Here is a 16,157-nt window from a genome sequence, read left to right as displayed (position 1 = left end):
GAGGTCAGACTAACTGGTCTATTATTTCCTGCTTTCTCTCTCCCACCTTTCTTGAAAAGTTGTACAACATTAGCCACCCTCCAATCTGCAGGAACTGATCCCGAATCAATCGAACTCTGGAAAATAATCACCAACACATCCACGATTTCTCAAGCAACCTCCTTCAGTACTCTGGGATATAGACCATCAGGTCCCGGAGACTTATCAACCTTCAGATCTAACAGTCTCTCCAACACCAATTCCTGGCAAACACTTTGTGGGCGGCACGGTGGCACAGTGGTTAACACTGCTGCCTCACAGCGTCTGAGACCCGGGTTCAATTCCCGACTCAGGCGACAGACTGTGTGGAGTTTGCACGTTCTCCCCGTGTCTGCGTGGGTTTGCTCCGGTTTCCTCCCATAGTCCAAAGATGTGCGGGTCAGGTGAATTGGCCATGCTAAATTGCCCGTAGTGTTCGGTAAAGGGTAAATGTAGGGGTATGGGTGGGTTGCGCTTCGGTGGGTCGGTGTGGACTTGTTGGGCCGAAGGGCCTGTTTCCACACTGTAAGTAATCTAATCTACTTACCTTGAGGAGCCTATTGCTCAATGTTCTTAATATGATCTGTATTCTTTAAATATTAATGATTGCAAATCATTTTCTTTGATTGATAGGCCTTCCAGCAATTGTGGTGCTTATATGTATCGCGATACCAGACATTTATGGCGAGTTTGTGATTGAGAAACGAGACGGGAAGAATACTTCAATGTAAGTCTTTGTAAAAGGCAATAATGCTGGTATTTGACTCTCCTCCACTTCCATGAGAGTTTGAGGAGGCACTTATTTCCAGGGAGGAACTGGGACAACAATTTCCTAGGATCAAATTCAAATGTGTATGACCTGGTATGAGACAACTGATGGAACTATGCTATAATTTGCTTCTAATAGTTGCAGGGAAATCTGCCTGTGTTCCTGCTTCTGATGGGGATCCACTGAGCACTGGGGAGGTTTGTAACTCAGTGAAGGCAGGATCAGACTACTCTTGCAGTAAAATAGCCTTTCATGTTCAGAATAGAATTACAGAGGGTGACTGTGTGTATGCAACAGGAAGCTGGTAAGGAGATTTTGGAAGACAGGAAAAGGAAATTATACAATCGCAAAGCTGGCTAGGACAAGAAGTGACTAATCTTGTTCTTTAACAGGATTGAGTTTTAGTTTGTGAAATACTGTGCAATTTCTGTTATTTCATTACCAAGTAAGTTGCAGCAGCTATGATGAATGATTTGTGAAGTGACATGTGCTATAGTGTGTGAGGGAGTTAAAATAAACACTTGGCATTCGCCAGGTTCTTACTCCTGTTACAATACTACGCTGAATCTACATGGAGAGGACAAGACTGAAATCATAGCTGGCTAGGCTGACATAACATTAGGTTTTATTGTGGTAGGAGTTGAATGCAAGAGTAGAAACATTATGCTTCAGTTATACAGGTCATTGATGAGACCGTGTCTTGAGTAATGTGTACAGTACTGGTCACCAGACTTACAGAAGGACGTCAATGCTTTGAAAGCAGTTCAGAGGAGGTTTACTAGACTGTAGATGAGCTGATTGTTTTAATGAGGAAAGGCTAGACAGGCCTGCATTCTCTGCAACTTAGAAAAGTCAGTGGTGAATGAATTGAGATCCTGAGAGGACTTGAGCAAGTGAATTTTGAAAGAATGTTGTGGGACAATTTAGAACTCGGGATCATAGTTTAAAACAAAGGGGGTGCCATTTAAAACAGGTGAGGAAACAGTTTTTCTCTCTCAGGCAGTCATGAATATTTGTAATTCCCTTGCTCAAAAGGCAGTCAATGCAGGATCTTTAAATATTGTTGAAGTGGAGGTAGATTGACTTTTGATGACTAAGGGAATGAAAGATTGATCAGGGATATGCAGGAATTTAGAATTGAGATTAAAATCAGATCTTATTGAATGGCAGTGCAGGTTCGAAGGGCCAAATAACTTCCTCATGTTCATAATGGTCATAAATAATACATTCAGCAAAATTTCAGTTTATAGTGCTCATTTCAAACTAAAATCTGTTCAGCAGTTTGGGCTGATTGGAAAATAACCTGGCCAGGCATTCATTTGAAACATAGTGTGCAAGGTCACATATAACTGCAAATGTGTTGCTGGTCAAAGCACAGCAGGTTAGGCAGCATCTCAGGAATAGAGAATTCGACGTTTCGAGCATAAGCCCTTCATCAGGAATAAGAGAGAGAGAGCCAAGCCGGCTGAGATAAAAGGTAGGGAGGAGGGACTAGGGGGAGGGGCGATGGAGATGGGATAGGTGGAAGGAGATCAAGGTGAGGGTGATAGGCCGGAGTGGGGTGGGGGCGGAGAGGTCAGGAAGAGGATTGCAGGTTAGGAGGGCGGTGCTGAGTTGAGGGAACCGACTGAGACAAGGTGGGGGGCGGGGAAATGAGGAAGCTGGAGAAATCTGAATTCATACCTTGTGGTTGGAGGGTTCCCAGGCGGAAGATGAGGCGCTCCTCCTCCAGCCGTCGTGTAGTTGTGTTCTGCCGGTGGAGGAGTCCAAGGACCTGCATGTCCTCGGTGGAGTGGGAGGGGGAGTTAAAGTGTTGAGCCACGGGGTGATTGGGTTGGTTGGTTCGGGCGGCCCAGAGGTGTTCTCTGAAGCGTTCCGCAAGTAAGCGGCCTGTCTCACCAATATAGAGGAGGCCACATCGGGTGCAGCGGATGCAATAGATGATGTGTGTGGAGGTACAGGTGAACTTGTGGCGGATATGGAAGGATCCCTTGGGGCCTTGGAGGGAAGTGAGTGTGGAGGTGTGGGCGCAAGTTTTACATTTCCTTGCATTTACATTTACAAAACTTGCGCCCACACCTCCACACTCACTTCCCTCCAAGGCCCCAAGGGATCCTTCCATATCCGCCACAAGTTCACCTGTACCTCCACACACATCATCTATTGCATCCGCTGCACCCGATGTGGCCTCCTCTATATTGGTGAGACAGGCCGCTTACTTGCGGAACGCTTCAGAGAACACCTCTGGGCCGCCCGAACCAACCAACCCAATCACCCCGTGGCTCAACACTTTAACTCCCCCTCCCACTCCACCGAGGACATGCAGGTCCTTGGACTCCTCCACCGGCAGAACACAACTACACGACGGCTGGAGGAGGAGCGCCTCATCTTCCGCCTGGGAACCCTCCAACCACAAGGTATGAATTCAGATTTCTCCAGCTTCCTCATTTCCCCTCCCCCCACCTTGTCTCAGTCGGTTCCCTCAACTCAGCACCGCCCTCCTAACCTGCAATCCTCTTCCTGACCTCTCCGCCCCCACCCCACTCCGGCCTATCACCCTCACCTTGACCTCCTTCCACCTATCCCACCTCCATCGCCCCTCCCCCTAGTCCCTCCTCCCTACCTTTTATCTCAGCCGGCTTGGCTCTCTCTCTCTTATTCCTGATGAAGGGCTTATGCTCGAAACGTCGAATTCTCTATTCCTGAGATGCTGCCTAACCTGCTGTGCTTTGACCAGCAACACATTTGCAGCTGTGATCTCCAGCATCTGCAGACCTCATTTTTTACTCGAAGGTCACATATAAAAGAATAAAATCATGTTAAAGCTGGTCTATAGAATTCTGGCAAGTACATGTGTTCTGGGTTGGAGAGGAACTTACATTGGCAGCGAGGCAATCCAGTGTCTTACACTGACAGCGAGGCAATCCAGTGTCTTACGTTGACAGTGAGGCAATCCAGTGTCGTAAACTGACAGCGAGGCGATCCAGTGTCTTACGTTGACAGTGAGGCAATCCAGTGTCTTAAACTGACAGCGAGGCGATCCAGTGTCTTACGTTGACAGTGAGGCAATCCAGTGTCATAAACTGACAACGAGGCAATCCAGTGTCTTACCTTGACAGTGAGGCAATCCAGTGTCTTACATTGACAGTGAGGTAATCCAGTGTCTGACATTGACAGCGAGGCAATCCAGTGTCTTACATTAACAGTGAGGCAACCCAGTGTCTTACATTGACAGTGAGGCAATCCAGTGTCTTACAGTAACAGTGAGGCAATCCAGAGTCTTACATTGACAGTGAGGCAATCCAGTGTCTGACATTGACAGCTAGGCAACCCAGTGTCTTACACTGACATTGAGGCAATCCAGTGTCTTACATTGATAGTGAGGCAATCCAGTGTCTTACATTGACAGTGAGGCAATCCAGTGTCTTACACTGACAGTGACGCAATCCAGTGGCTTACATTGACAGTGAGGCAATCCAGTGTCCTACACTGACAGCAAGGCAATCCAGTGTCTTACACTGACAGCGAGGCAATCCAGGGGCTTAAACTGACAGTGAGGCAATCCAGTGTCTTACACTGACAGTGAAGCAATCCAGTGGCTTGCATGGACAATGAGGCAATCCAGTGTCTTACATTGACAGTGAAATAATCCAGTGGCTTACATTGACAGCGAGGCAATCCAGTGTCTGACATTGACAGCGAGGCGATCCAGTGGCTTACATTGACAGTGAGGCAATCCAGTGTCTTAAACTGACAGCGAGGCAATCCAGTGTCTTACATTGACAGTGAGGTAATCCAGTGTCTTACACTGACAGTGAGGCAATCCAGTGTCTTACATTGACAGTGAGGCAATCCAGTGTCTTACATTGACAGTGAGGTAATCCAGTGTCTTACATTGACAGTGAGGCAATCCAGTGTCTTACATTGACAGTGAGGTAATCCAGTGTCTTACACTGACAGTGAGGCAATCCAGTGTCTTACATTGACAGTGAGGTAATCCAGTGTCTTACGTTGACAGTGAGGCAATCCAGTGTCTTACATTGACAGTGAGGCAATCCGGTGTCTTACATTAACAGTGAGGCAACCCAGTGTCTTACATTGACAGTGAGGCAATCCAGTGTCTTACAGTAACAGTGTGGCAATCCAGTGTCTTACACTGACAGTGAGGCAATCCAGTGTCTTACACTGACAGCGAGGCAATCCAGTGGCTTAAACTGACAGTGAGGCGATCCAGTGTCTTACACTGACAGTGAAGCAATCCAGTGGCTTGCATGGACAATGAGGCAATCCAGTGTCTTTCCTTGACAGTGAGGTAATCCAGTGTCTTACATTGACAGTGAGGCAATCCAGTGTCTTACATTGACAGTGAGGTAATCCAGTGTCTTTCCTTGACAGTGAGGCAATCCAGTGTCTTACATTGACAGTGAGGTAATCCAGTGTCTTACACTGACAGTGAGGCAATCCAGTGTCTTACATTGACAGTGAGGTAATCCAGTGTCTTACATTGACAGTGAGGCAATCCAGTGTCTTACATTAACAGTGAGGCAACCCAGTGTCTTACATTGACAGTGAGGCAATCCAGTGTCTTACATTGACAGTGAGGCAATCCAGTGTATTACATTGACAGCGAGACAATCCAGTGTCTTACACTGACAGCGAGGCAATCCAGTGTCTTACACTGACAGCAAGGCAATCCAGTGGCCTAAACTGACAGTGAGGCGATCCAGTGTCTTACACTGACAGCAAGGCAATCCAGTGGCCTAAACTGACAGTGAGGCGATCCAGTGTCTTACACTGACAGTGAAGCAATCCAGTGGCTTGCATGGACAATGAAGCAATCCAGTGTCTTACATTGTCAGTGAGGCAATCCAGTGTCTGACATTGACAGCTAGGCAATCCAGTGTCTTACATTGACAGTGAGGCAATCCTGTGTCTTAAAGTGACAGTGAAGCATCCAGTGGCTTACATTGACAGTGAGGCAATTCAGTGTCTTACATTGACAGTGAGGCAATCCAGTGTCTTACACTGACAGCAAGGAAATCCAGTGTCTTACACTGACAGCGAGGCAATCCAGTGTCTTACATTGACAGTGAGGTAATCCAGTGTCTTACGTTGACAGTGAGGCAATCCAGTGTCTTACATTGACAGCGAGACAATCCAGTTTCTTACAGTGGCAGTGAGGCAATCCAGTGTCTTACACTGACAGCGAGGCAATCCAGTGGCTTAAACTGACAGTGAGGCAATCCAGTGTCTTACACTGACAGTGAAGCAATCCAGTGGCTTGCATGGACAATGAGGCAATCCAGTGTCTTACATTGACAGTGAGGTAATCCAGTGTCTTACATTGACAGTGAGGCAATCCAGTGTCTTACATTGACAGTGAGGTAATCCAGTGTCTTTCCTTGACAGTGAGGCAATCCAGTGTCTTACATTGACAGTGAGGTAATCCAGTGTCTTACACTGGCAGTGAGGCAATCCAGTGTCTTACATTGACAGTGAGGTAATCCAGTGTCTTACATTGACAGTGAGGCAATCCAGTGTCTTACATTAACAGTGAGGCAACCCAGTGTCTTACATTCACAGTGAGGCAATCCAGTGTCTTACAGTAACAGTGAGGCAATCCAGTGTCTTACATTGACAGTGAGGCAATCCAGTGTATTACATTGACAGCGAGACAATCCAGTGTCTTACACTGACAGCGAGGCAATCCAGTGTCTTACACTGACAGCAAGGCAATCCAGTGGCCTAAACTGACAGTGAGGCGATCCAGTGTCTTACACTGACAGCAAGGCAATCCAGTGGCCTAAACTGACAGTGAGGCGATCCAGTGTCTTACACTGACAGTGAAGCAATCCAGTGGCTTGCATGGACAATGAAGCAATCCAGTGTCTTACATTGTCAGTGAGGCAATCCAGTGTCTGACATTGACAGCTAAGCAATCCAGTGTCTTACATTGACAGTGAGGCGATCCTGTGTCTTAAAGTGACAGTGAAGCATCCAGTGGCTTACATTGACAGTGAGGCAATTCAGTGTCTTACATTGACAGTGAGGCAATCCAGTGTCTTACACTGACAGCAAGGAAATCCAGTGTCTTACACTGACAGCGAGGCAATCCAATGTCTTACATTGACAGCGAGGCAATCCAGTTTCTTACACTAACAGTGAGGCAATCCAGTTTCTTACACTGACAGTGAGGCAATCCAGAGGCTTAAACTGACAGTGAGGCAATCCAGTGACTTACATTGACAGTGAGGCAATCCGGTGTCTTACACTAACAGTGAGGCAATCCAGTGACTGTGGTCCATGTCAACACCAACAACATAGAGAGCACTGGGAAGAGATCTATTGAGGCAGTATGAGCAGCAAGGGGCTAAATTATAAAGCAGGACCTCAAAAGGTGATAACATCTGAATTATTTGCTGAGCCACAAGGTAAATTGGCATATCGCGAATAAGATTAGAAATGCATAGCTCAAAGGTCACTGTGGGAGAAATGGGTCTTTATTCATGGACACTGGCCCCAGTACTGGAGAAAGTGAGACGTATATCAATCTTCATCTAAAGCATGCTGGGATCTCAGTGCTAATTCGGATAATGAGAGTGGGTAAAGATAGCTTTAAACTAAACAATTGGAGGGAGAGACCAAGTGAGGAAAGATGTGATGAGTCAGAGAGGGAGGACAAGCCAAGAGAACAGGGTAGTGTTCAGGAAAGTGATAACTGGAAGTGACAGAGTGTACCACTGAAGTGTGTGCCAAGAGTCAAGGCGAGAGGTCACTAAAGTGTAACATTTGGAATCGGATTAGATAATGCTGCAAAAGGATCGAAATAGCTATTGCTAACTGGAGAAATACCTGCTGAAAGATAAGGGTAAGGAATTCAAAGTTCAGGAGATCCAGCAGCTGTAGGAAAGCACCGAGTTTGAGGAGGATACCATTGCTGTGCAGAAACTAATGGCCATCGCTGAAAGAGAACCAGATACAACATCTCCCTGGACCCTGCCACACAGAATCCACAAGCACAAAAACAGCCCCCACTCAGCATCTGTGCTCAGGGCAGGATAATATGGACCTGAACTTGAAGCTTACACAACATTTAGAAATAATAGGAAAAGTGCGGATGGTGGCTTTGTTAGGTAATGATCAGTTGAGCATAATAGAGATGGGTGTCCTGAGTCAGGAAGGTGTGGAAACAGTTTGGGTAGAAGTGATAAGTACTTACACGAGGGTGTACAGAATTCCGAACAATAATTAAACAGGAGCGAAAAGAAAGACAGAATGAGAGCTTGTCATAAAGACACAAACATAATCATGGGAGATTCTAATCAGCATATGAACTGGAAAAGCCAGATTCAAATGTAGTCCAGATGATGCATTCATAGAATGCTTGCTGGAACATTCTTAGAACAGCATATTCTAATGCTAGCCAAAGAGCGGTTATACCACACCCTGTATAGTGCAATCAGATAAGATTAATTGATGATCACATTGTGAAGGCGAGGTACTGAGGAAGTTATCATAACTAAAGACTGACAGTCCCCGATCCAAATAAACTTTATCCTAAGATGCTGCAATCGTTTCATTTTCCAAATTTTACTTAATATTGGAAAGGTCTCATTCGATTGCAAAATAGTGAATATAATGCCTCTATTATACTGAGGTTTGATACACTGACTGATTATTCTACTTAAATTTGAAGAATGCTATTATATATTTTAATGAACATTAGATTTCTGTGATAAAATATTTATTTTTCTTTGTCATTGTTACTTATGAGCCTACAAGTTTTAATCAATGAGCAGAATACTCAGAAGTTAACTTCCAAATGGAACTTTTTGTTCGGACATTAAAGTGAAAATGATTCAAACGAGGAAGGAAGTAGAAAACAGGTAACGACAGGCTAGTTAGCTTGATGTCTGCAGTAGAGGTAATACTGGAATCCATTATTAAGGTGTTTATAGCATGGCACTTATTATGTAATTTAGCAGAATCAACATGGCTTTGAGAAAGGAAAATCATCTGTGACCATTTTATCATAATTCTTTGAGAAATGAACAAACAATATGGATAAAAAAAGCTCATAATTTCAATAAGGCACTTGACAAGGTTCCACATCAAATGTTGCTACATGAAATAAGAATTCACAGGCTCAGGGAATAACATACCAGCACGGATATTGGACTAATGTAAAGCAAAGGAACCACAGTTTTACCAGATCACAGAGACACTTTCACATTACAGGGAGACAACTGGTGGGTGCTTAACCGAACAGTCACCACATCTCAGGCAAGGGTAAAAGTTGAGATGGAGAATCCTTTATGGTACTTTAGCAAGTGTGGGAATTGAACCCCACATAGAAGCAAATTACTGCAAGAATCTGTACTGAAAACAACAAATGTTGGAAATCACAGCTGGTCAGACAGTTTGATGGAGAGAGAGCAAACTAGTGTTTTTAGAGCAGAATTAAATTGTTGGCATTACTCTACATTGCAAACTAGCCATCCAGCCAACTGAGCTAGGTGGCTATCAGGGAACCATAGAGTAGACATAAATGAGTCATATCAGGTTTGGCAACCTCTCACTAGTAGAGGACCACAGGAGTCAGTTCTTAGTCCTTTACTATTTACTGCCAATACTGATGAGTAAGATGAAGGGACCGAATATATGGTGATAAGTTGATAAGAAAGTAATTGTGAATGGGATATAAGGAGTCTGCAAAAGGATGTAGATTGGTCAAGTCATGAGCAAAGTTTGGCAGATAGACCGTACTGTGGGAGAGAGTGGTATTTAACGTATATTTAAATGGAGAGTGATTGCAGAACTCTGTGGTAGAGAGGGATCTGGGTAACCTAGTTCATGAATCACAAAATGTTTACCCATTGGTGTACAAATTGATTAGGAAGGCAAATGGATCATTGTTGCTTATTACAAGGGGAATGGAATGTAAAATTTGGGATGTTTTGCTCCAGTTGTATAGCGCATTGGTAAGATCACCTCTGGAGTACTTTGTTCTATTTTGATCTATTTTGATTTTTTAAGGAATAATGCAATTACAACATGTAAGATCCTGAGGGGAGGGGGCCGGGGTGGAGCGGGGTGGATCCTGAGGAGATTTGACAGAATATAACTGAAAGAATGTTTACTCTAGTGGAAGAGAATAAAACTAGGGGACACTGTTTAAATATTGGGGATCTTCTATTTAAGACAGATGTGAGCAAAATCTTTTCCCTTCATGTCTGTGGATCTCCCTTCCCCAAAGAACAGCAGAGCAGAGTTATTGAATATTTTTAATGCAGAAGAAGACACATTCTTGATTGATAACCGTATCAAAGCTGATCAGGTTTGGCAAGAAAATGGGGTGTTTTACCTGCACATCCACTAATACCATTTATTGTATCCGTTGCTCCCAATGCGGTCTCCTCTACATTGGGGAGACTGGGCGCCTCCTAGCAGAGCGTTTTAGGGAACATCTCTGAGACACCCACACCAATTAACCACACCACCCCGTGGCCCAACATTTCAACTCCCCCTCCCACTCTACCGAGGACATGGAGGTCCTGGGCCTCCTTCACCGCCGCTCCCTCACCACCAGACGGCTGGAGGAAGAACGCCTCATCTTCCACCTCGGAACACTTCAACCCTAGGGCATCAATGTGGACTTCAACAGCTTCCTCATCTCCCCTTCCCCCACCTCACCCGAGTTCCAAACTTCCAGCTCAGCACTGTCCCGAGGACTTGTCCAGACTTGTCCGACCTGCCTAGCTCCTTTTCCACCTATCCACTCCACCCTCTCCTCCCTCACCTATCACCTTCAACCCCTCCCCCACTCACCCATTGAACTCTATGCTACTTTCTCCCCACCCCCACCCTCCCCTAGCTTATCTCTCCACGCTTCAGGCTCACTGCCTTTATTCCTGATGAAGGGCTTTTGCCCAATACATCGACTTCGCTGCTCGTTGGATGCTGCCTGAACTGCTGTGCTCTTCCAGCACCACTGATCCAGAATCTGGTTTTCAGCATCTGCAGTCATTGTTTTTATCACCTTGAAGCACAATAAGATTAGCCATGATCTTAGTGACTGGTGTAGCAGGCTCAAGGGGCCAAATGGCCTTCTGTTGATCCTAATCATGTATTTGCATGCAAAACGTCAAGTACATTATTGAATACTTCTTTTTGAACAGGTGCTGGATAAAAGAAAAGGTGGCTCATTACATTACAAACTGTGGCTATTTCAGCATTATATTCTTTGGAAATACAATAATACTAATCACAGTCTGTACCAAGCTATTTTATCTGAAAAGACAACGCACTGAAGAACAAGGGTCTGCTTGGAAGGATCTGTGGACAATTCTTGGCCTCTGTTGCCTATTGGGCGTAACCTGGGCTTTAGCTTTCTTTTCCTTTGGACCACTCCGTCTGGTTGAAATCTACCTGTTCACCATCTTCAACTCCTTGCAAGGTTAGTCCATGCTCTGGTGACTGACTCCCTGTCCTGACTCGAAATGTTCACTCTGTTTTCCTCTCTGCAGATGACACCAGACCTGCTGAGTTTCTCCAGCACTTTCTATTTGTGTTTCAGTCAATGCTCTGGTGTTATGTGTTTTGGTGGTCGTATCATGGTAACAAAGGACCGATGATAGTGTTAATTTTATTAAATGAATTTACTTCACATAATAGAGGATTTGGTTTTAAAATGAAGGTCAGGAACCCAATGTTCAGATCATGTCCAGCTTCCAACCCTGACTTCCATGTCACTCATTCAATGTAATTTTAGAATGTGAATATTTAAATTAAGCCGCCTCAGAACCCAGAACTCAGAATTGTAGTACTGAGTGAAAGGAAAATCTGCGTTCCTTGAACCAGGCAGTCATCTGCAGTAAGGAATTCCACAGATTCACTATCCTCCAAGAGAGGAAATTCCTCCTCATCTCTGTCTGGAGTATATGAACCTTATATCTAAGACTATGTCCTCAGCTCTTAGTCTCGCCCACAAAGGGAAACAACCTTTCCGCATCTAAGAATCTTGTATGTTTCAATAAGGTCGCTTCCAATACTTCTAAAATTCCAATGAGCACTGGCCAAACTCAGCATCTCCTCATCAGACAATCCCTCCATACCTGCTATCAGCCTAGGGAATCTTTTCCAGATAGTCTGCAATGCCAGTGTACTTTTCCTTAGCTATGGGCCCCAGAACAGTTCACAGTATCCCAACTATGGCCTGACTAGTGACTTGTTTCATTATAGGTTGGGACTGGGATAAGGTAGGAGATGGTAATGGGGAACTTGGTGAAATCCACATTGATTCCACGTGGTTGGAAGGTCCCAAGATGAAAGATGGGCCATTCTTCCTCCAGGCATCAGGTGATTAGGTTTGGTAATGGAGGAGATTAGGCCATTTTGTGTCAACAAATAGAGTAACTAATGACCTTGTCATTTTTTTAAAAACCTTTGCAGGATTTTTCATATTCCTGTGGTATTGGGCTATGAAAAAACCATCGAAAGACGAAATATCAAGTTATACAACCTCAACATAGAGAAGGAATGGTGAAAGTGAAACAACTTGCCTTCCATTCACCTTTCGGATGTGTTTCAAAACAAACTTTTGTTTTTAAAAAGAATCTTACCACTTGTATATTGTGTGAAATGCGTACAGTTGTTTGGTCTATGTATGGGTTCAGCGTATGCTCAGAATCCGCACACAAACGTCCATTACCCCTTAGCTCAGAGAACCATCTATTCTGAAGGCCAGTGCCAATATAAAATTAAATGCTATGTCAAATCATGCCCATTAGATGAGGGCTAATGATCAGTTGAAATGAGGAGTTGTCTCAATTCCAACTGCTGTAAAATTATCAGAATTAGTTCCGGTTGATCACCAAAGACCTAAGCAGGAGAGAATTGAGAAAGCAAATTCTTCAATTTGTTTGAAAGCTGCAAAGGCTAAACTAATAGGTGGTGGAGACAGTGATATAGTGGTGCCCCTGAACTCATCATCCGGTCCCCCAGGTTAATATTCTAAGGACATAGGTTTGAATCCTACCAAGACAGATGATGAAATTTGAATTCAATAAAAATCTGGAATTCAAACTGAGCCTCAGGACTGAGATGAGGAAAGATTTCTTCACTCAGACTAGCAAACCTGTGACAGTCTCTACCACAGAAGGCTGTGGAAGCCAAATCAGTTTGAGACTCCAATACCTTTACTTTTCAAATGCACCAAACATCTCAATTGAATCTATAAACCCTCCTGTTTCATCTGAGTTGGATTTGGAGAGTGTAAACACTTGGCAAAGAGATATTAAATATACTTTACACTGAAAAGTGGGATCCAATCATCACCACTTTCCTACCTTCATTCTGATTGTCTTTAACTTGAAAGGCTCAAAGATAGCCTTCCCAACTCATTCTGTGATGATGAGGCCTAACTTTATCCTGTTACGCATATAGGCCACAATATAATAGTCAAACAACTAAAATTCTGTTCAGAAAATAAATGACAGTTCAAGACCCACTAGGAAGTTTTTATTTTAGCTGCTTTTCTTTGTGCTCAGGAATATTTCATACTTTTGAAACCAATGTGCAGGACACAATTTATCTTCTTTATCGAGTAATTAAAGAGGTGTGAGAAAGCATTTTCTGGAAAGTGCTCTCTAAATTATCAGAAGCATTGACACACCTTATGTCAAGACAATGTAGCATTGTTTGTTTGATATATTTTTGATGAACCCATGTAGGAATCCCTACTGTCTCCAATAGTTAGCTTCTGTTTATGTGAACATAGTATGTATTGTATTAGTTGACTGTTTCTGCTTATCACGGAATGTGCAAGAGTTGTTAATTGGCTGCTTAGCTAAAAAAAGTATTGAAAATGATTTGAGTCAAAAAAAGCTCAAGCTCCTATAACATAACGGGTGATTAATAAATTGTCCTCTGCAATCACTTGCTAACGCGTACTATTGTCTACCTAGGAAATTCTGTATCACTATTGGAACGATGTTGTGAAACTTGAAAGGGTTCTGAAAAGATTTACAAGGATGTTGCCAGGGTTGGAGGATCTGAGCTACAGGGAGAGGCTGAACGGGCTGGGGCTGTTTTCCCTGGAGCGTCAGAGGTTGAGGGGTGACCTTATAGAGGTTTTCAAAATTATGAGGGGCATGGATAGGGTAAATAGGCAAAGTCTTTTCCCTGGGGTGGGGAGTCCAGAACTAGAGGGCATTAGTTTAGGGTGAGAGGGGAAAGATATAAAAGAGACCTGAGGGGCAACTTTTTCACGCATGTATGGTGGTGCATGTATGGAATGTGCTGCCAGAGGAAGTGGTGGAGGTTGGTACAATTGCAAAATTTAAGAGGCATTTGGATGGGTATATGAATAGGAAGGGTTTGGAGGGATATGGGCCAGGTGCTGGCAAGTGGGACTAGATTGGGTTGGGATATCTGGTCGGCATGGACAGGTTGGACCGAAGGGTCTGTTTCCATGCGGTACATCTCTATGACTATAACTCTATGGTCACAGGTTCTGTGGTTCAGTCTAGCTGATGAGTCCGATCATACAGCCATATCTCCACTCACACATTATAGTTTAATAGAAATAAACTTTACTTAGAACAATTGATTATATTGATTACAACTGGACATACGCAGGTGAATGCAAGGAACTTGAGTTTGACCATTTCACAAGAATGTGGTGCCATGCAGTTTGTACCTCAATGAATTAAATGGAATATTGCAAATGTAAGTGATATCTTTTCTTTCTTGTAACTCTTAAAGAATAATAAAGCATGTGCACTCTGGATCAAAGTTTTCTGTAATCTTTGCGTATTAAGGATCAGTCCTAAAACACATCACTCACAGATGGTAATAGGTGCCTCACAGTGAATCACTGCTGAGACGTTTTAATTCAGAATTGGAGTTCTGAAGGTGAATTCCTTACAGTTATTTTCTTCAGTGTCTTGAAAAGGTTGGAACCTCAAAGAAAATGGTAGAGCACAGATGGGACCCCTTTAAATACATGTTCCTGCTCCATTCCATAGTGCGGCCCATTGTTTGTGTGGTACCTGTCCTCGCACAGTGATAAGGTTTATATGATTATTAGATGCAGACATTCTGCCTTTAAACACAGAGTAAATAAAAGAAGCCTGTTCTGCAGTCTGCCTGCTGGAACACCTCCATGGTTTCATGATTTGCAATCAAAGGTAGACTCAGATTCTTTTCCTAACAAGTTTCACTTGGGTTACTGAGCAGTCTTTGAGTATACTATGAAGAAGCACTGAATCTCCTAAAATCCAATACATGTGTTATGGATGAATAGGTTGTAAATTGTGATGTTGTAAACTATTCTTTTACTTTTGAATTGAAAGGGTTAAATCAAGGAAAACTAATTTGCACAGCTAATGTGTTACCATGGGAATAAGGGTAGATGGAGCTATTTCTGAGATTGGGTTATAGTTTTCCTGAGAAACCTATGAGAACCACAAATGGACAGCAGTTCGCAGTTTCAACTTGCCTGCAACCACCTGAGAAGCAGAAAGCCCCAAGAGATAGAAACAACCAGGTCTGAACCTTTAGCAGAGAAATGTTAACTTCTCTTTGTCCTGCAGAATGTGAGCGGGAACCTTGGGACTCGGGAGGATTTGAAGGAGGCTGGGAGATCTGCATTGCATGCAATGAGGGAAGGGATCTACATCACAACCCTCAAAGTGAAAGGCTGAACTCAGGTTAACAGTTAGCCAGGAAGCAACTATTAGGAATGGAGAATAGTTTTAAGACTCGCTCCTGGAGAATGAAATATCTGTTTTAGTAACTAGAGTGGGAGATTTTTGATCATGCTAAATTTAAGTGGGGAATTGCTTTTCTGAAATTAAGCTGCCTTTTTAAAAAAGTGTTTAGTTGGTTGTTTTTTCTTAATCATTTGTTACAGAAACCATTTTAAATTTGAAACATTTTTCTGTCACTCTATGAGCTGTTAACCGAGAAGTTTGAATTTCTCTTTAAAGGTTATTTTATTCGGTGGAGATCACAACAATACAGCAAATAAATCATAACATAGTGACATCTATTATGGTTCATGTGCACCTCACTGATGGACTGCAGATCTGGGTGCCTAAAACGATATCTCACACTTGTTTAAAAACATTGAGTGGTCCCCAAGCTCAGGAGGAAAGGGTGAGGGATGTGTTTCCCGGCCACCAAAGAGTGTTTGTTTCTGTAGGCAGAGAGCAGATAACTGTCAAAGAAATGTCCAAGGCAGCACATGCATCCAGATGTTAATGAGATCCACCCCTACTGGACCTCATCATTGTCTTGTATCACAGCTGGAGGGTGCTGATGGCACAAACAAAACTCATAATCTTTTTGTGTCAGATGAGGCTCTTTG

At 43.6% G+C, this 16,157-nt stretch overlaps 1 protein-coding gene across 6 annotated transcripts in view; it reads left to right on the top strand.

Moving 5' to 3' along the window:
- Positions 1-14,519, top strand: part of LOC132823775 (adhesion G-protein coupled receptor G5-like) — an 86,981-nt gene extending 72,462 nt beyond the window's left edge. For all 6 annotated transcript variants that reach the window (XM_060837787.1, XM_060837786.1, XM_060837790.1 and 3 more), the window contains 3 exons: positions 652-745; positions 10,966-11,243; positions 12,239-14,519. In XM_060837787.1, the coding sequence (XP_060693770.1) occupies positions 652-745; positions 10,966-11,243; positions 12,239-12,318 (452 nt within the window). In that variant the 3' untranslated portion in view covers positions 12,319-14,519. The remainder of the gene's footprint in view (positions 1-651; positions 746-10,965; positions 11,244-12,238) is intronic.
- Positions 14,520-16,157: the final 1,638 nt, after the last annotated feature.

Source organism: Hemiscyllium ocellatum, chromosome 17 (genome assembly GCF_020745735.1).
Source record: "Hemiscyllium ocellatum isolate sHemOce1 chromosome 17, sHemOce1.pat.X.cur, whole genome shotgun sequence".
Classification (NCBI taxonomy): Eukaryota; Metazoa; Chordata; class Chondrichthyes; order Orectolobiformes; family Hemiscylliidae; genus Hemiscyllium; species Hemiscyllium ocellatum.
The sequence above is the reverse complement of the archived record's forward strand: the minus strand, read 5'-3'. Positions and strand labels throughout refer to the sequence as shown.